At 38.7% G+C, this 20,657-nt stretch overlaps 1 protein-coding gene across 1 annotated transcript in view; it reads left to right on the forward strand.

Moving 5' to 3' along the window:
* UST (uronyl 2-sulfotransferase) overlaps positions 1-20,657 on the forward strand; it is a 251,518-nt gene that overhangs the window by 74,187 nt on the left and 156,674 nt on the right. The window contains exons 3-4 of the mRNA XM_067293545.1: positions 10,641-10,796; positions 18,935-19,014. Of these exons, the coding sequence (XP_067149646.1) occupies positions 10,641-10,796; positions 18,935-19,014 (236 nt within the window). The remainder of the gene's footprint in view (positions 1-10,640; positions 10,797-18,934; positions 19,015-20,657) is intronic.

The raw sequence follows: 20,657 nt of genomic DNA on the forward strand, positions 1-20,657 counted from the left end.
ATCATTAAACAGTTACGAAAGTATCATCTCAGCTGACCTGAAAAACAGATTTTTTTTTCTAGCCATTATGTTTGAAGAACTTGAAAACAAGGAATTTGGGATGCTATAGAGGCTGCAAAACTGAAAGACAAATAAGAATTCAAATGTTATGTTGAAAGCCTCATAATTTTGAAGGCAAGCTCATAAATCCTGGTTTTCTAGTTTGGCTTTTCAAAACTATGAAGTATAATCAGAAAATAGTAAGTAGTGATGAGGTACTTGGGCAATGCCACGATCTTTAATAAAAAGGGAGACTGTGAACTCACTAATGCATGTTCAATGATGCAGTCAAAACTATGGGCAAAGAGAACAGTGTGTCTTGTCTGGTTTGACCAAGCAAGTCAGGTTAATCATTTCAGTTTCCAAAGGGTGAAAGGAGAGCACCTGATGCTGAATGGTTAGTGCCTTGTCCATTATTGCCTCCAAAGTGTGGCATCTGTATCACCACAGGATCCTCTTATGACTCAAACATGGTCCATGGTCAGTCAGAGAAGTTATTCTGGGCCTGTGGGTAATTTTAGACACCCTGGGACTTCCATTCTGTCCTGGCTCTGCTAGAAGAGTTGACCCGAAGTGCTTTATGTGGGTACTTCTTGGGGTTAGTCCTTCCAGGTCATAAACTAGATTTGAGTCTATTACCTGCAGGTAGCTGTGTTGGAAATTCAGTAAATCAGTCCCTGTAAGTTCCTCTGAACGAGTGGCATTAGAGCACCCCAGAGTCAACTCATCAATAACAAACATCTGGGTTACGGTCCACCAGAAGTGGCCCGTCTTGCAAATAAAAATGCTAAAATGGTTATAAACATCATTTGTTTTATGCTTTATAAGTCAATTGACTTACAAAGTGTGCAGATTGCCTATGGAAAAGATGAATGTGATTAAGACCAAACTGGAATCATTAAAATGTAATGTGATTGAAGTGGGCCAAAACTAAAGGGTAGGAGGGCAACGTGAGAGATAGTATGACAAATCCTTGGTGAAGGTGAAGCCACAATGTGTTGCAGTAGCTACAGCTTAATAAATAGTCAACCATGGTAGAGAAGAAAGAGTTAAACCTTAATGTGAAGAAAGACAAATTCATAGAGAGGAATAAATTATTTAGTCTACCACTTACTACATTCAAATCCAATATTATTGGCTCCCTGGGTGAATTCATGACTATTTCATTGGAAGCATAGAAACTAATGTAAGGTAGTTAGGTTACTTAAGGGAACTCCGGTGCTGCGATGTATTATAAAAAGTTTTAAAACCAGGCTTAGCTACTTAATATCTGTCATTTTGTAAGTGTCTAAAATAAACATGTGGGTTGGATGTGATAGGATTTACTTCTTAAACAGAGAATAACTGTGCCGGTGTGTTCTGAGCATCACAGAGACTACAAAACCCTGGCTCGGAAGGAATAACAGTAGTTTTAAACCTTACAGTTCCAAGTCATATATAATGTGAAGCTGCCCTGGAATTAGAATATGGCCAACCCAAATTCTACAGCCTAAGCGTTTTTTGATACTATATGTAAAACCTTTCAGTGGAAAATGGGTAATTAAAGTGACGTAAAAATTCTTAACCTACCTGAATTCATGCACATTCCCTCAGCAAATACCAGCATCAGTGAACTATCTTCTTGCATCATTTATCTTTTCTTACTTTGTCATGAGATAGGTGCGTGCCAGGAAGAGGACTGGCACAACACGCTGAACTTCAGAACTAAGATACGAAAACACTGCTTTTCAGAAGAAAACTAATGACAATCTTTCTCTTCTTTATTTTCTGTTTTAACCTGTGTACACTCATGCAGCACTAAAGAGAGGCTAAAGCAAAAGAAAGAGCAAGTGGCTTTCTGTTCTGCACCACCTGTACACCAGAAAGAGTCCCACACACTGTGTTGTTTTTTTTTTTTAATGTCATCCTGAGATGTATTGAAAAGGGATATCTGCAAGTTATGGAGGATAATTATTCAGTTCACTTTGGTGCTAGAGAGACAAGATAGAGCACTGTGTTTAATTTCGGTCTCAGAAGAACAGGTGAACAAATTGTAAGCTGTAGAGGAAAGCAAGAAGAATGAAAAGGTTGAAAAACATGCTGTGTCAAGACAGGCTGAAATAAAAAGATTTGGTTCATCTAGCAGGTGTTCAGCTGTAGCCCCCTGAGCCATTACATGTTCGGTAGGGTGATTACATCTCATCTGCTTCTTCCCTGAGAGGAACCAGAGCTGCCATCACTTCTGTATGGGACAAGGTGTTGGGACTGCGCACAGCTGAGTGATTAGAGCCAAGAGTCCTGCTCACACCTCAGCATGGTGTCTAACATCAGTAACCTCTTAAAACTGCTGAGTAAACAGAGCATTTGCTCTTTACCAACCTCTTCGCATCCATGTGCTGAATTTAAACATTGCTGTGATTTCCTACACCTGAAATAAACCTGATTCTCTGCTCTCTCTAACTGGAAAGCTAGTGCAGCAGATTGCAGAAGCAGAGATTTTGCCTACCTGCAAGCTGCTGTTGTGGGAAAGTGAAAGCAATCATAGTTTCCTTGTGAGATATGAAAGGAGCAAAACCAAATTCACTGACAAGGTGCAGCCATAACTTTGAGAACTTGCTGTTTGCCCTTTTTTTTTTTTTTTTTTTTTAGAATTTTCCCAGCTTGTTATTGATATTATAGTAGTATCAATTTGCTCTAAATATAGACAAAGTATCTTGCTAATAGGGCCTGATCTGAGACTGAACAGGCACTGAGCTCTTTTTAGATTTGTAAGGGTGCAGCACTTCATCCCAGAAAAATTCATGGAGGTTTTGATTAGCAGTATAGATCTGTTCTGTGGCACAGATCAGAAATCATTAGCTAGGCAGACACTCTATAGTAGTGCTTTTCTTTAGTCTTAATAAGTTTAAGGACTGTGTGTGCATCCAGTCTCTTTTTGCTGCTTGCACTCCATGCTTATGTTTTTAATTTATCTTGGTACTTAGGGATATTGAATCATTAGAGAACATACTTTAACTTACTCTTCCAAATCTGTCAGCTGCCAATAGTAACAAAACCATGAAATGTTTTGTTTTGAAAAAAGTCATCCTTTCTCAATTGAATAAGTTGTTTAATGAAGACACAACAGAAGAACCTGCTGTTTCTTCTACTGCTTATTTTCAATGCTCTGTTGCAGCTATTTGGTTCTCCGACTTCGGAAACCATCAAACCCCGCCATTACCTTTCTTGTGGTTTCCAGTGCATTTTCAGTCACCCATTGGGAAGACTATGCTGTCTAGTCTACTTTAGAGTTGGTTAGTTTCAAAAGCTTGTCCCTGTCCTGTGTCACTATACTGTACAGGTAGATCTTTAAACTCTGAAATTAAGTGTGATGGTACTTGGCATAACTGGATCTGTGTGGCTTAGTTAAAGGAGGGATGAAGGAGGCTAACAGGTCTTTTTTTTTCTTTTTTCTTTTTCTAGTTTCACCTTTCAATCATGTTCTCTGTTGACATACCCTTGTGATAGGTAATTCTTTTTTGTAGTTGTTTTGAAAAGTGTGCAAGAATGAGATGATTTTTGTCTGGAATGAAATTTTGTGGGGGCAATTTCTGAAGTTATGTTTGGAATATGTTATCTCTTATTGGTCTCAGAGTTTGTCTTTCAATAGACCCTGACGGACTTGTTTTTGCTTACGAGAGGCATATGTTAGTCTCATATTTCTCTGAGAAAATTCTGTTGATCTACCATAAACGTAAGTATTGTTCTGCTACCAACTAAAAATCCTATGAAAGAACAACCTATTACAATAAATATAAACAGTGGTTGACCACTGCTTTGTTCATTCTTTTTTCATTATTTCAAAGCCTGAATGGGTTCTAGCTAGCCACGGGCATTAGAAGGTCCGTGCTGTACCTTAGGGAAAGTAAATAACCGGTTCTCTTGATGCCTGCAGGTTGTTTTTTTGTTTTTTTTTTGGGGGGGGGGGGTGGAGGGTCCCTATGGATTGTTCAGTCTCACTAGCAAAACAGCAACAGCGTCAATCAGTTCCCTAAGCCTGCACTGGCTGAAACTGTTTGCTATCAAAAGCACTTTGTCCATGTGCAGTGGTTTCCAGTCGGTCTTCTGCTTGATCTTGTCTTGCATCCCCTCCTGTTTTTCCTCTGATTAAGTCTCCAGCTATTCAGCCTCTTAGAGGTTTCAATTGTTGCTTCTGTTTTTGATTGAATTTACCAAGTCCTCTAATTCCACAGAAGTCAGAGGCATGATTAGCTTAGCAGTATTTTACTGCTTTCTGCTGCTATGTATGTTAGGTATGTATGTTGTGTGGATAGCAATAGATGTTATGCTGATTCATTCCCTCAGTGTAAGCTTAGTTGAAGAAGGGATGAAGGAGGCTAACAGGTCATTTATTTTGTTTTTTTAACTTAACAAAATTAACGAAAACCAACATAAATTGGATTTTGTTAACCCAGTAAAAGTGGAGTGATTTAGGCCTTTGTCTGGATCCCTAAATCATTGATGCTGCAAGTTATTATCCAGCCTGTTTTTCAAATGGTGCCAAGACAAAGCCACCACTGAAAATGGAAACATGGATTCTGTCAGGCTCTCTGAGAAGTGGCTCAGCTCCTGAAACTGGTAGACCTGCAGAGCTGCTTGACAGTCTTCTTCCTTAATGCAGATTCACTGTGGGATAATCTCACTTTTTCTTCCCTGCATTGCATTTGAAGTGGTTCTTGTCATTTGCTTTAACTGTGGAACAAAAGAAGAAAATTCGCAGTTTGAACTGACAAGTAAATTGTTTTGTAACTTTTCAAACGCTTGGAGAGAGCTGTTGTAATTACACTGTGGGTTTTACTTTTTTATAGCTGTAATTACTAATTCGTATAACTCCTAAGTGAATTATCTTTGAATTGTTTATATTATCTCTGAGCTTTGATGTAGTGCTCAATAAAGCTGCACTGTAATTATTTTGAAGTTGTGCATATTCTTACATGAATATCCTGTTGCCAGAGCATCGCCTCAGTAGTTACTTAATCTATACGATACATACTTTCATTGTAAAATAAAATGTAACTAAATTAGCCTTTAGTGAACCTCCAACTGCCATTCTTGTACATGTTTCTACTGATATAATGGGAGCCATCTTTTCAAGTTTGTCCTCTGCCACCATCCCTTGTATTGTTTGACTCCTGATGTTGTGCGTATTGTGAGTGGGAAAACAAAGTTGTTCCTCTTTTAAATTAAAGGCTTTCAATTTCTTGCATTTCTAGATCTGCCTGATACAAACACAGGTTTATGACAGCCATATTTCTTCTTCTAACAAATTACTTAGGTGATTCCAAAAACGCAGAAAGCGGATTTGCAGCATCTTAAAAGAACTGATCACATTAAACATACCTGCTTAAGTATCAAAAGTTTTTGTGTGGCCTTACTTTGTGTATTGGGCATGCTCCCTAGTGTATGTAGGTGTGTAGGTGGAATGGTGACATAAACAGATAAAACAGTAGCACAGCTTCAGCAGTGAATCCTTAAAGCTAGCCATATTCAGGAGTGCTGCAGGTGAAGTTTGGGTTACAGTTAAATAGTGTGTTCTTTTAAAGGGAGCATTGAGCTCTAGGGCTTATCTTGCATATTGTCTGATGGGGGCAGAAGTGGATTCTGATGTTTATTCAATCAAGACATTAATATATTGGCCTCCTTTAAACTAAAAAGTCTTCTGAAAATAATAACCTTTTATTTCAGTTTTCTTTGTCATCACCTAGACTGCAGTGAGTATTTGCTTATGGCTTGTTTTATTTGGGTTGCCATGGTTATCACCTATGTGCAGAATGGAGTTGCGTTATGTAAGGTAAGTTTCAGAAACAAAGGTGAGAACTGGCCAAACTTGGTAGCACCAGTAGGTTTTTTAGCTGGTAGAGTTGTTTGCAGCTAGAATAGAGTCTTTACAAAGGCCTGCTTTTTTTTCTTCTTCTTCTTCTATTTTTTTTTCTTTTTTTTTTTTTGGTATGGTATTAATAAGATTCATCCGAAGTTAATGGCTAATCAAATCAGGGCTTTAATTGTTGGAACTTGCATTTAATCAGAGTACAGTGAAATTCTACTTAAAATGATGTACCAATGAAGAAAAATTTTTGCTTGTTATATTGCAAAGTGCAACTCTGCTATGAAAATCAAAGTGATTAATAATTATGATGCATTGATTAACATTTCCATAGCCTTACAAACTCTGGTCATTTATCATATTTCCAGGGTGCTAGGCAGTGCACAAACATAGGCTGTATGAGCTCTTGCTCCTCCATGGGCACTTGTCAGCATCTACTTAATGAGACTGTTTTTCTTAAAGACTTTTACATGCTTCCCCAGCAAAGTATGCCAAAAGGGTATGTGTGAGCAGAGGAAAAACTCATTGCACAAGTCACAATGTTGTTCTGTGGACAGTACTGCAGAGCCATGGCAAATACTTTGGCCAACACTTGCTGAATTCCCTTCACCCTTCCCTGAGGTGAGAAGGCCTGCTACAGCTATCAACACAAGTGCACTGTCATTCTGGTAGATTTTTAGCTTTGTGGCTGTCGACCATCCAATGACATCTCTGTGGTCAAACTACTGAAGTAACTTAAGAAGTGGCTTTTTGTAGCCATGAAGGAGGGAATTGGCTTTGAGCACAATGCAGCTTGTCAGGCGGCTTTTCACATGCAGTTGATGTACACGGCAAGCGTACATTGCTGATTTTGTTGTACAAAGAAATGAATCAAAAAGCAGACAGGCTAGAATATCACTCATTGGCATTCTTACAAAAAATCTTTCATGATGGTGTCCCTGCAGTTGTATTCAAAATTATAAAATGTGTTCAGTGTTAACCATCGTTAGCACTTGTTTTGGAAAAGGTTAGCTGCAGCTGTAACCTACAAACGTTACATCCATCACCTTTGGAGTTCTCTGGTATTTGAAGCTGGGATTTTTCAGTTCAGAGACAGTTGTGTGTGTTAAGTGGGTTTTATGGGAGCCCTGGGAGGCCCGGGTTCACTGGCTGAATGAACAGATGTGATGTCCTGAAATTTTGAAGGCTTAACCAAGACAGTGATCACCAAATACCCTTCCTCAAATAATTTGGAGAATGGCAGCTTTCATAGATATGTAGCAGTGAAGGATTCAGGTGTTAAATTATCATAAACAGTTACCAGAAATAACATTAATTTCTTTTTGGTCATGAAGTGTATTGGTGGTAGCAAAGTACCATAAATAACTCAATATGTTCCCCTTATGTATAAGGGTATCCAGATTTTTCCATTTATTTTTCATTCTAATTTGCAGTCTAATTTGAAGGATTGCTTGAGGAATCATTCTGCTTGCCTGATGAAGATCTAGTAGCTGCTCAGATACTGCCAGAAGCCCACATGCCTCTTCTGGCTGCTGTTAATGACAGCAATCCTGGGAGAAAATGATTGCACAGAGCAAAAGTAACTATTACTTGAAACAAAGCATTACTTTGGCACATTACCCTTGTGCTGAACACTTTGCCTAGAACCACAATTCAGATCCTGTATCAGGAAACATTTTGCACAATCTTTGTAATAGAAAAATGAACTTTCCATAAATTGGTGCTATATATGCTGCTTCTGATGCACACAGAACTTAATTCATTGATTTCTAATTGTTAACTAAAAATGACATGCAAGTGATTTTAGATCGCTGATTTCTTAACAGAAGCAACTGTTGAGTCATAGCATAGGTGTTGCAAATAATCTTCTTCACTAAGAGCACATCTATTTATTGCCTGCTATAGGCGAAACTGGGACTTCCTGACAGTGTTAGCCAATTTAAAGGCCTAACAACAGACACCTCTTGGTCTATGTTATTAGATGATGCTGCCATATACCAAGGCTTTGACTAATGCAGTCATGTGATTTCAGAATGCCTTTTACTGAAAGTGTGGACCATGGCAATTAGTTAGCAACAAAATAAGACTTCATCTAACTCACTTTAGAACTATGAATTACTACTTGCATTTTCTCATTTTCCAGTTTTCAAGAATGGTTATGCAAAATAGATGCCAGAAACATAATGCTATCTTCTTCATCGTTTTGCTCTGGTAACTAGCCTAAGTCAAGGAACCTGGGGAAATCAGGCACTGGTAGCATTTTGGTGGTAACAAGTACAATAAAATGTGCTGTCCTGCATTTTGAGGGTCTGAGTTCTGAGAGGGGGTGATATGGAGTTAAGGGACTGGGACCCTGAGCAGAAACACTGCACAGGTGTGGGCAAAGGTCAATGCTTGGTAGATCTTGCTGCCCTCATGACCAGTAAGGACTAGCTGAAATTAGGAGCTGGAAGAGCTTTTTTAAGGGAATAGCTAAAATTTGCATACAACACATAAGGGATGAGAAGCAGTGAACTTTTCTCAACATCACTGAAGAAATCAAAACTGCTGAATGAATACAAAGTTAGTTTTGCTGGATCATTCCAGAAAAGGAAGCTTTGTTTCTCTGTTGTACAAATTCTGTTTGGTGTGTATTAGTGAGAGAAGGGTTTGGGGGGAAAAGGAAGGGAGCGCAGTGAAGACAGCACAGCAGAAGCACTGCTGCGCTCTTGGCACAGAGCTGGCATCACTGACTCCAACAAATGATTAAGACTCCAGTAGCAAAAATGAAAGTGAGTGAAAAAGATCTGAATTTTAGCAGGCCATATATAGTATTTAGAAGATCAGTCCAAAGCTAACTGTAGAACAGTGTTGTTATACTTCAGTGTGCATTGATTGTGTTACCTCAAAGGCCTAAATGGGGAAAATAGCTGGTGCAAATGTATGGAAACAAACTTCATGAATTTCAGTTTTTCATCTGGCAATTAATGAAAAGTATTTCTCAAATATTCATTTGAAGAAATAATCAAGAGCCTTTTTTCCTGACTCCTGTTTGAAAGGAAACAACCAAGAGAAGAAGTCCCTCCACCCAGCAGAGCCAGATATTCGTGCTGTCAAGGAAAATCTCAGTTTGGCAAGCCTGTTTGTTGTAGGTAGCTGTTTGATTCCCTACTCAAGACACTTAATAATCCTGAAATTTGGTACCATTTTGCTTTAGGTGCAGACAGTTGTGACCATAATTCCTCACTTAATTTGTGATAATGATAGCCTTCGTGATTTTCATGTACTGCTGTCCTTTATCTCCACAAACCATAATGACAAATTCACCTCTTTGTTATCCTCTTCTTTCATCCCTGAAAATTCTGACTGTAAAACTGTTATCTTTCCCTGTGTGATTTGGGGTTCAAATCAAACTGTCTTCCCATGCTGCTGATCTTATTATTGCTGGGATTGCTCTAAGTTGAACATCTAGTAATATGACTCTTCAGTTTAAAAAAAAAGCTGAATTTGCTATTGTTAGTCTAGTGTACAAAGCATCTTCAGTGAGATGTTGCTTTGCTTATTTTTGAAGCACATCTCTTCTGGAATACCTAAATTGTCTAAAAGCATTTAGTTTGCCATTCTAAGCAGCTCTGATAGTTGTGCTTTGCAAAAATACTAATACAACCACCCACATACCCCACACGCACCCCCAGCCTTTCTGTCTTTGCCTTAAAGGCAGTAATAAATTTCATTGTCTACTGTTGCCAAAATACAGTAGGAAGTTCTGTCTGAGAAACTGCTGAGAGAAGTTTCACATTTTTTCTACTATTTATCTTGTGGTTTTGGGGCAGAAAAGGAAACTAACCTCCAGCTTTACTATTTGGTAAACAGCAGTTATGCTTACAGTGCCCGGCCCAGGCCCCGGAACTCAGTTGCCCATTCTGTTAAATTATTAGAATAGTCCTTGGCATGGTTTTAGCCCAAGTCAACTTGCAGTATCCCAAGCAGGGAGAAGAGCATGGTTCAAGAGTTAGCGTGGACTGGGGATCATTCCCAGTAGCCAGGCTGGATGTAGCTGTTCTGTTTCAAGGTTTAATGGATTTTAACAGTACGGACATGATCAGACTGCGCCAGTTGACCTCAAGGCCAGCCAACAGCCTCTGACGTTGTTTAATTCAGAAGTACACATGTAGCCAGTGTCGTGATTTGTTCTCTTAAGTCTCTTTAAGATTTATGTCTCTTTAAGATTTATGTTTATGTTTTAAATTCAAACAGTCAATTCATTTTAGCTCTACCCAGTTGATTGTTGCTTTTTTTCTTTTCTTTTAAGCTGAAGTTTTGCAACTCAAGCATTCCTCTTGCATTATGTCAACTTCACTTTGAATTGCCAAACTGTAGCGAGAATTCACTGCTCTTTGTTCTTTGTATGGAGCCAGTCAACTAAAGCTGACTGTTTGCGATGAGGTTACAAGCAACAAGCTTAAGCCCATCACCACTTTCAGCAGAAGTCATCAGCAGTGGCTTAGTGTTTCTGAGATCACTACTGACCTGAGCTGTTACTTTAAATTGGGTGATAGAGGGGGAAATCTCTGTTTGCCATCTCCTGAGCCACATGTTAGCCCTTTATTCTGGAGAGTTTATAGCTTGCTGGTGGAACTGAATGCTTCTGACTTGGGCAGAGTCCTGAAAATTCTCCTGTACGTGTCTGTTGGCTTGTAGCCAAAGTATGCTGTGTCTGAGATAAATAGAAACAAAAATACCAATATACTGACTCCATTTTTTTTCAACCTTTATTTAGGTACTTCCTTTCCCCAGCCAGGTGGTCTACAACAGAGTTGGAAAGTGTGGGAGTCGAACTGTGGTTTTGCTTTTGAGAATTTTATCAGAGAAACATGGATTCAACCTGGTTACATCTGACATTCATAACAAAACAAGACTTACCAAAAACGAACAGGTAAATTATTCCTGGTCACCTTAGATGCTGTTTTCTTATTATATTTCTGAAACTGTGAAACAAAGGGGTATGCTAGCAGAAATCATACTGAAAGGATATGTATTACTTCTTTCACCTGAGTAATCAGCCAGAATTCATCATCCTTTGAGTGGCTTCAATTAACAGGAGAAATGGATGGTAGAGCCACAAGCAGCATGATGTGGAGAGCTACCAGAAAAAATAACTGTAAATGAGACAACTCTTGGATGTAGTCAACATAGCAGTTGTCAGTCCAGCATTAGTCAGTTCAGCAGAGAGTCAAGAAGGTTACTGTGAGTGGAGTTTGGCACTAGCAGCTTCTGGGACCTGCATTAATATATCTGCAGGGGACAGCCATTTATCATATAGACTTGCCAGCTTATTCAGGCCTGGCTTGGATCTCTTTAAGTAGAGCAGGAATTAAATAATAGCCAACAATTTCTTTGCTTGCTTTCTTCATTTGCTTTGAGTCATTACTTGCTTGAAAAAGTTGTTTCTGAGGGCTATGCTAACCTGTGTTGCTGTAGTCTCACACTTCCTTGATCCTATCCCAATATCTTCCTCTTTGCCTTTTTCACATTGTCATACACACTTTACCAAGGCAACACCCAGTGAAACCTTTCTCCCCAGACACCCCTTTTCATGTTCCTTTAAGGGGTAGAAAGCACTATTTTTGCAGCTTTGATTCCACAAAAGGTCCAGTTACCTAAATTTACCTGTATTTAGGGTAATCATATACTCACCATAAATATCACTACCATCAGGAGGTATTGATGCAGATAATGCAGAAACCTCAGACTCCAGAGACTTGGTGAGATGCTGTACACACAAGCGTGTTCTTTGCCCACAGCTGTTCTTTCAATCTGCTGATTCAGGTGAACGCTGCAATAACGGCCTGCGTCATTCCTAAGATTAGCAATCTACAAGCCACAAAAGGATGTGATGCTCAAAATACAGACGTGGAACCCACCAGTGGCATTGTACTGTAGTTAGGGGTTTTTCATTTGTAGCCTGTTTATGAACATAAGTTTCCCTGTTTGTTCATTTAGGTGGGGCAGTTTGTTCCAAGTGAAAGGCTGTGGGGAAGGCTGGAGTCCCACCTTTCGCCCCCGCTCAGCCCCCCGCGCTGTGGCCGCTGCGCCTGAGTGAGCAGAGGGACGGGGCAGAGCCCTGAGCTGCAGCTCTTGCAGCATCCCTGTGAGTGGCAAACTGCTGCCACCACTGCCACGGTTCCTGTAGGAGGCTGCAAAATGGTCGCATTGCGTCAGGGTCAAGCGATCCTGTGCTACACAGTGTGCTTAGTTATTTTGTCTGCTTTTAAGTTTTTCTGCTTAATTATTGGATATGGGATAGGGGATTTCTCCTGGTATAATTGGATTTGTGTTTTGGGTTGTTCAGGCCTTGTTCTGAAGAAGTTCTTCATCAAATTTCATTGCTCATTGGCTGGGAGATGTATCATAAAACCTAAAAATCTTTAAAACAGTAGTAACCTCCGTCTTCACCTTCATCACCTCCTTCATTGCAGCACTGTTGGGCAGATTGTCTGTGGTTAAGCATGACAAAAGATCACGTATAAACAGTCTTCTATGCTTTACTCCAGCCAAAATATTAAAATCCCAGAGTAGCCTACACTTATTTTTGATGCAGCAAATACATTGATGGAGGAAAAATATCTGTGTTATTTTTTGCAATACAAAAGCTGTTAGATTATGAGACAGCAAATGTGATAGAACAGAGATGGTGGTGGATATATTGCTACAGAGCTGAAGATTTACTCTCTAGATTGCCCTATTATAGCTTGAGTCACTTTATTTTAATTTATGGCTTATTTATGTAGTTACAATAGGTTCATAATTTAATGAGTACTTCTGCTGAAAAGTGCTTCCGATCACCTGGAAACATGCCTGGAGATAGTAACTATTCTGTTGGTTAAGGTATTTTTGGTTGTTGTCTTTTTTTTATGAGAATATGAGAAATCAATTACTTCTCCCACCTTTAATGTGATATACACAAGTGGAAATTAAGAGAATGGATGATCTCAGGCTCCAAGCACTGGAATGAGAAAAAAGTGATCTGAGCTGGACTGCAGGTTCCCAGCATGAGCATGGGCTGCTCACTCAAGATGCTACTACTCTGTTCCTTCTGTCATTTGTCTGTCTTGTGTTTGGTTAAAGCCCTGATCCAGCCAAGACTTTATGTAAATATTTATCTTATGCAGTCTGCCATTGTTAAATAAAGTTAAGCACTTAGGTGTTCTTTATGACTACAGAGATTGCACATAACTGGAATCCATATTCTCATTGCTTTTTCTAGTCTTCTTCCTACTAAGAAATTTTCCCAAATTGTGTGTGCTTGCCAGCAATTAGAAGTGTAGCCTTTGAACATCTGTGGGCATAAGGGAGTGGCTTTTGGAAACCAATGTGTTCATTTGTGCCTTGCCATTTGCAAAAATATTCTCAATTGAATTAAATACAGAAATTATATGCAATATTCATGTATACAGAGTCAAACTAATCAACAGCTTTATATATAATTCACGTTTAACACACTAATAATCCATTGCTAATTTTTCTTAAATGCTTATAAAGACAGAAAATTAGTCATAGCAGCTTGGGGAGTTTAAGAAATTTTTGAAGCAATTCCAAATTTTTAAGAGATGAAAGTGGAGGTTCAGTCACATTCCTGTGATGATGACACAGTTGTGAATTTTCTATGGAAAGGAAGTTCAACCAAGATGAAAGTGATATACTAAATGTCTGCAGATACTTGTCTCCTGGATCCTACATGCCTTCAGTAGAGACTGAAACCAAGAGAAGGTGGTAAACAACTCACAAGAGAGACAGATGCAGTGAACTTTTTGTTTTATTTGTATCAATGTTAGCCGCGACCATAGCGTAATCCAGCTGACATCACTGGGAAAATCACAGTTGCTTCACCATTTTTATACGTTTCAATCTTGAATTCTGTTGCAGTGAATGCAATAGTTTAAAAAAGTAATAGCATTTTGGCCAACCAAAAAAAAAAAATCTATAGGCAGCGTCATTATCTGATTTTTTCGTTTTGTTCCCAATGGAATTTACCTGTTACAAATCTTATCACGATGCAACGGCTCTGAGCAGGCCAACACAGTGGGGACGAATGTTTAGAGAAGAGGGAAAGAAGGTGTCCTATCTTGCAAATCTGACTTTAGTTTTTTTCAGGAACAATGCTGTGGCTGGCACAATGCCGTCCTCCACGTTTCTTTCCTGTAGGGGAGGGCCCCATCCAGTTTCTCCCTGAGTCGTTTCACTGTGCCATCTGCTGGATTGTTATTTAAAATGCAGCAACAACACAGTGTAAATATACTGATGAAGCTGAGCCATTATGATTTGGTTTCTTCAGTATGGCCAACTGAAGATCCTACAATGGTTGCGTAGGACAGTAGTCTACGGAAAAAGTTTTTAACTTGGAGGATTGCCTCTTGGTTTTCTTGCTTAGATGGGCTTTAAGATTCAAAATGAGCTTGTGTTTTACAGAGTTGCCTCTGTTTATGGATCTGGTCTTGCTTAAAGGTTCTGCTTGAAAGTCAGAGCAGAAAATGAATTTTAGAGAAAAGTTTGGAAAGAAAACTTAAGCAAGGAATCACAGTGGCAACAAGATATTATCCTAAGGAGCAAATCAGCATTTAGGCTAAAAGACTGTGTTCCTTGCAATTATTTGCTGTTTTAGTGGGCTTTTTAGAATCCAGATTTTTCTGGCCATGTAATGAGTATTTAAAACCCAGGTATTTCTAGCAATGGCAGCAAATGCATATCCGCACAGTCAGTCACACCGTGGAGGTCTTTGCAACTGCTTGCTTTTGTTTCAAGCTCTGCAGAGTCTCGCCGTGCTGTCTGTGCTCTCTACTTTTCTGCCGTAGCCCTTGGGCAGCACTGTGGGCTCCCTGGCAGGGGCTGCCCAGCCTGCACGTGATGCCAGCACCTGCCTCTCCCCACACGCACTTCATGTCCTGGCATTTCCCCTCTCCCTGGTTCCTCATTCAGCAGCATTAAGTTGTCTGGTGCAATTTAGTTCATTTCCAAAGCAAATTACTATCTTTTCAGCACTGTCTCACTGAAACAGCCTGAGAAACTCTTGCAGGAGAGATCGTGGCGGCACTGAGAAAGAAGGGATGGCTCTTTACAAGCCTAACTCCTCACTGGCATGTGCTCCATTTGGTCTTCCCTCAGCTATTTTTATAGCCTCTCCCACCAAATACAAAAATGTTCCTCTTCATCTCTACCCTGCCTGTGTTTGCCATGGTAGTTTATCTTCTGCTTGTGCCTTTTCATGTCTTTTCAAACTAATGATGGTTTAGGAAAGGTCTCCTAGGTGATCAGTACTTATATCTCTTCCTCCTGCATCTCCCATTACATCCAAATCTACTTGCTCTTATCCTCCCGACTCTCATCCTCTACTCACTCTTCATCTCTCTGTCTCCTCTACTCCAGCCTTCTTGTCTCTCCTTCTTAAAAAAGAAAAAAAATACTAGAGAGCTTACTCTTCTGGTAGATGTTGGAAGATTTATTTATTTATTTTTGCACCATCTTAGAAGGAAGGATGATTGCGTGGTGTTTCTGAGCAAGACGTTTGGCTTGTAAGTTGAAATCAGTTCAGCGCAGTGGGATCAGAGAGAGGGAGAGAGAGAGAGGCCCATGGGAAATCTGGCCACAATTTACATGTGGCCGTGAGCCATTGCAGTTATTTATTTTTCCCTACTGACATCTGTGTGTTGTTTCTGTTGAGCCTTACTTACCCTTTTGGCAGGGTTTTTAAAATAATGTTTTTTGCTTGTTTGTTCATATGCATAGTGCAATTTCATCCACATCTGCTTACAAGTCCTGTTGAGCAGTAAGTGTCTAAATATGAAGGTAGTTTAAGTCAAAACAAAATTCTATGTCTGTTTTGGAATAAGTTATTATCATAGCTCAAGAGATTGAGTTTGGTAGCAAGAACTTAAAAAAAAAAAAAAAAGAAAGGGCTAGGCAGCCAGATGCTGTCCAACTCTCTGTGTGCATCTCTGCAGACTCACTTTACTTCTGACCTAGAGGCACCTCTGCTACTCCAGCATGCAGATGTGCACAAGCCTGACACTTAGATCAGGTGATACACAATGTGAAAGGTTGTGGGATTTTGTGTGAGTCAACTTGGTGTTCGCAAATTGGTACAAGTCATGGGGGCAGGGGGAAAGGGAGGCTTCTGTGGTACTTTATAACACACATACACACACGCACACACACACACACATGCACACACACACACACACATTTATTTGTCATTATTATTTTAAAGCTGCCTGTCTTTTTAAACCTCAGTGTGACTACTTTGTATGTTCATACTATTTTTACATTTCCAGTTTATACTATGGAAAAAAACAAAAAAACTCCAAAATGAGACATCTGATATCTAGCCTTTGGAGTCCTTCTTCTGTTTCATTCTGGAAGCAAAACAAAAAGAGTTACCAATCTTAAAAAGCTGTCAGCTTATTCAGTTTGCTAAAAAAGCCTTTGTCTTAACAAAATATACTCAATTTTTTTTTTGTGACAGTTGTTGCAAAGTGTCCTGGGCTTTCTAATTCTGACCTAGTCAAGTTTTGTTCTTTATTTTTATGAATTTCTTTCTTATAGCATTTTATTGTAATAAAGGAGCTGTGTAAAGACTTGTTTATATTTGGATCAGTCGGAGTCTAGATATGACTGACTAAAACTAGGAGGCCATCTTCACTTCTTCCCATTTTTTTCCTCAAGCATCTTTTGTCTGTTTTTTTCCTTTCATATTATATTTCTTTCAGTCTCCTCCTCTGTTTGTTCCATTCCCTTGGGTTTATAGCATTTCACGGGCTGAAGCCTGGGGAAATAGACCTAAAGTTTGATACACTTGAGCTAGTTTGACAGAAAGAGGCCCATCCAGAGAAGATAGACAGACAAACTTATTGCTTCAGTGCTTCTCATATGTGTATGTGTATACAGTTGTTGAGGGCAGAGGAAGGGCAGGAAGAGAATATTTGTGTGTGCGCTTTTTCATTCCGTCCCAGAAGTTAAATGGCCATGGTTTGTCTTGGCTGAAAGAAGAAGATAGGATATGTGTCTCAGGAAAAAAAAAAAGAAAATGAAAAAGAGCTGATAAGCAGTAAAATGTGACGCACAAAGTAAACCATGGCAAAATACAGCGTATCAAAACTGGGAAATGTAAGAAAAAAATTGACTGATGTCCCTTAAATGTAGTTTATATATTTGTATGACATGGACATAATTTTCTACGAAGCTCTTCAGGGCTTTTTAGTGCAGTAACTGATTGCACACCAGTCAGCTTATCTTGACCACTTAATAAGCTGGACCCCATGCTTCTCCTTATTTTGTCTATGTCAGCTATAACATTCAAGTTAATATTTTTTAAAGTAACAGCCTCTTAATGGTGTTTATATTTAGAATATGAATTGATATGATCCAAACCAGGATGTTTAGGTCATCTTTTCCTGTCTCTTTCCCACTTCCCACCTCCCCTCAAAGGCTATGAATTTCTGTTATTTTCTGTATTATTTTCTACTACCTAGGCTATAAAATTCAATAATTCTGTATAATAAGCAACCTCCTTCAGAATAGGCATCACAGGAAGGAAGAGTGAAGGACTCAAAAGTTGAGAACTGTCCACAGAAGAGATGCTCATACTATATGCAACTACCATAATGCCTTGAGGGAGAAACAAAAACATCCCCTACCCCACCCCACCAGCTTTACCAACAAAATGGATGCAACTTCTTAAATTCTTGCTAAGGAAAGTATGTCTGTAGCAACCTATTCACTCCACTCCAGTGGGCTGTTATTTGGTTTTAGTTGAGAGGTCTCTTGAAAATTTCCACTGGAGATGTATTAATTTTTTAGAAATTTCACAGGTAGACTGCAGAATAGCGTACGGTGAACTTTTTCTTACCACCCAAATACAGTATAGCATCCCTACACACCACAGGTTTAAAGCTGCTACTAATCCAGTATTCTCTGTGATAACCTTTTCCAGCCACTGACACCCATACAAAATAGAATGCATATAATATAAGAAGCATTTCATACCCCTTTGCACCTATGAAAAGCACACATTCAAAATACAAAGCAATAAATAATCAGATATACAGTATCTACATTCCTAGTGCTGGAATATCACTGGAAAGTCTGTATTGTGAGTTTCAAATGCATTTGTGTTTAGTGTCCATAGTACAGCCTGCATTTGAGCATGGAACAGATGCTACTGAAAAGCAAATCTTAGGAGAGTAAAAGTGAGGAAGGAAAATTAATGAAAATGGTTCAACTTTCTAGCACTTTGCTCCACTTAACACTTTCAGTTTCTTGACATGCCCTACAATATTCTTGCAGCTGGAGTTGGGCTTACACAAAATATGTATTCATATTCTTGGAATGTGGTCTTCAGTGTATGCTGTTTACATGACAACTTTTTAATTATCTTTTTAATGCAAAATTTAAATAATTTAATTTTTAAAACAGAATTAAAATGCTGTGAATGCACCTGAACTACAGCTTAGCACCATCTTTCCAAAAGTGCAGGTTAGATTCATAATCTTAATTTTCTGTCATAGTGGAAGGAATGTTTTCTGTATTTAAGTAGGCAAACAACCACACAGTGTTTTGGCAAGGTTAGGAATTTTTATTGTTACATGAAAATGTTCATTGGCTCTGCTCCCACTTTCTGGTATGGTTTCAGATATTTTATGTTTTGACGTTCTGCTTAGTAGAGCCAGTATCTTGAGAAGGTAGCTGCCACTTGCAAAATTCTGATGCAGGTTTAGGCAGAGTTTAGATTTTTCCTTTGGTTTAAGCCCTTCTTTAAACTGATACCAGCTTCTGGAAGCACATAAGCCCCATGAGAGCATGATGGTGTCTGCATTTTAACTTTTCTTGCATAGGCATGAAATAGTAACAGTGCTATCTTGATTGCAGTTACCATCATAGTTTGGGAGAGATAGTGGCAGAGGAATTCCTGAGTAATTCTGGGCTTGAAAATTTCATCATTATTTATTGTTTGAGAGTTATATTTGTCTCAAAATGTGCCTTGACATAACACGGAAAATTTGATTTGTTAATTCTTTTTAGATGGAATTGATTAAAAACATAAGCACTGCTGAGCAGCCCTATTTATTCACTAGACATGTTCATTTCCTCAACTTCTCAAGGTAAGGCATTTATTCAGTTAAAAGGCTTTTTTGTTGATTTGTATTAATTTGTAATATACAGAACGCTTTCTCTTCTTTTTCAAATATAAACAATACAATGAACTTTTTTTTGTCCTTTCTGGCACTGGAAGTCACATTCAGAAGTTTTTTTCCTGTGGTATTTTTGCCTACAGGATAGTTATGTGCAGTATGTTTTTGAAAAGCCAGAAGCTGTTGCATGCTTGTGCTACAGAGACATTTCCAGCCAACCTGTATATAGCGTAGCTTATGTTAATGGAGTTCCTGTCAGATTCCCAACTGATCCTGAGTAATTCGAAGGTAGTGCTAACAGAGTATATGATAGTAACTTGGATCTTTAAACTGTGCGCCCTTGTTTTAAAACTGGCTCATGTTTTAAAAGCGGCTGCACACTGTTGTGAATGTTCTACCTGCAAGTAGTAGCTGACAATGGAAATTCACTAAGTTCATTCATTTTGTGCCTGGAATGACTTTTCACCCATTCAACTTATATTTTTGTACTGACAAAATAGTCCCCAATCCACAGGATACAGAAGCATTTATAAACCATGCACAAAAATTCTGCTCTGTATCATGGGAGTGCAATCCCATCTGGCATAAAATGTAACAGCTATTTAAAAGAACACAGCAAGACGCTAGAGGCATTTATAGCATAGAATGTGAAGAAAATTGAATTTGGATGAAACTTCTGAGGAATTTTTGGAAGGGTGCAGATGAGTTATGCCAGTTAGCAGTTAGCCAGGATACAGAGATTAAAGCTGACTGCAGTTGGTTATTGCCCAAGCTTTAAATTTCATATGAAAATTATATTCAGGAACCATGCCATCTGTGCCACTAAGTTGGACTCTTGGTACTTAGATAAAAGAATTTCTGTAGAAGTGTGGATTTTCTAGAGGTCTTTGCAAGAGCTTGCCTAACTTCCCAGCCTTTTTTTTTATGCAGTAATGTTAGTTCATGTACTTCAAATGTGTGGCTTCAGGCACGGGTACAGAGTGTGGTAAGAAATGCCAAACATTTAAATGGATTTTTTTAATACTTTTTTTTTTTTTTTTTAAAGAAAATGAAAATATTTTGAGCAATTGAAAGTTTGCTTTCCCTGCAACTAACTGTAGGCATGATTTCAATACAGGAAAACCTGATGACTTAACAAAATTCTCATCTTCTGTGTTCTCTATTTTATAAGACTTCCATTTCTAATACTTTATTTTTAAACATTCATTAAAATAGGACTTCACATCTTGGTAAATCATCTCTTCTCCCTGCCAAAACCCAGGATCAAACAAATAGCATGCCTGAGGGGCAAAGGGATGTTTCGTGATTATACTGATTTTTCAGAGATGGTACACAGTGTTAGACACATGAAAAAGAGATGAACATTGTCACCTCTTGCTCCTCCTAAGATACCATTTACTCTAAATATGGTACATCCTTGTCACACAGGTAGTATGTTTCCTGTGCAGTGTATGCGTAAGATGAAATCTCTCTGTTTTTCTTCCAATGTAAATTTTTGAAAATATATTGAAATATAAAATATTTGCAGCTTCCTTTTTTGCTGTTAGTTGCAAAATTGAAAAATACAAGTTTACATATTTAAATTTAGAGGGACACTTGGTTTAACTAGTAGC

This window comes from Apteryx mantelli, chromosome 3, assembly GCF_036417845.1.
Source record: "Apteryx mantelli isolate bAptMan1 chromosome 3, bAptMan1.hap1, whole genome shotgun sequence".
In the NCBI taxonomy this organism is placed as follows: Eukaryota; Metazoa; Chordata; class Aves; order Apterygiformes; family Apterygidae; genus Apteryx; species Apteryx mantelli.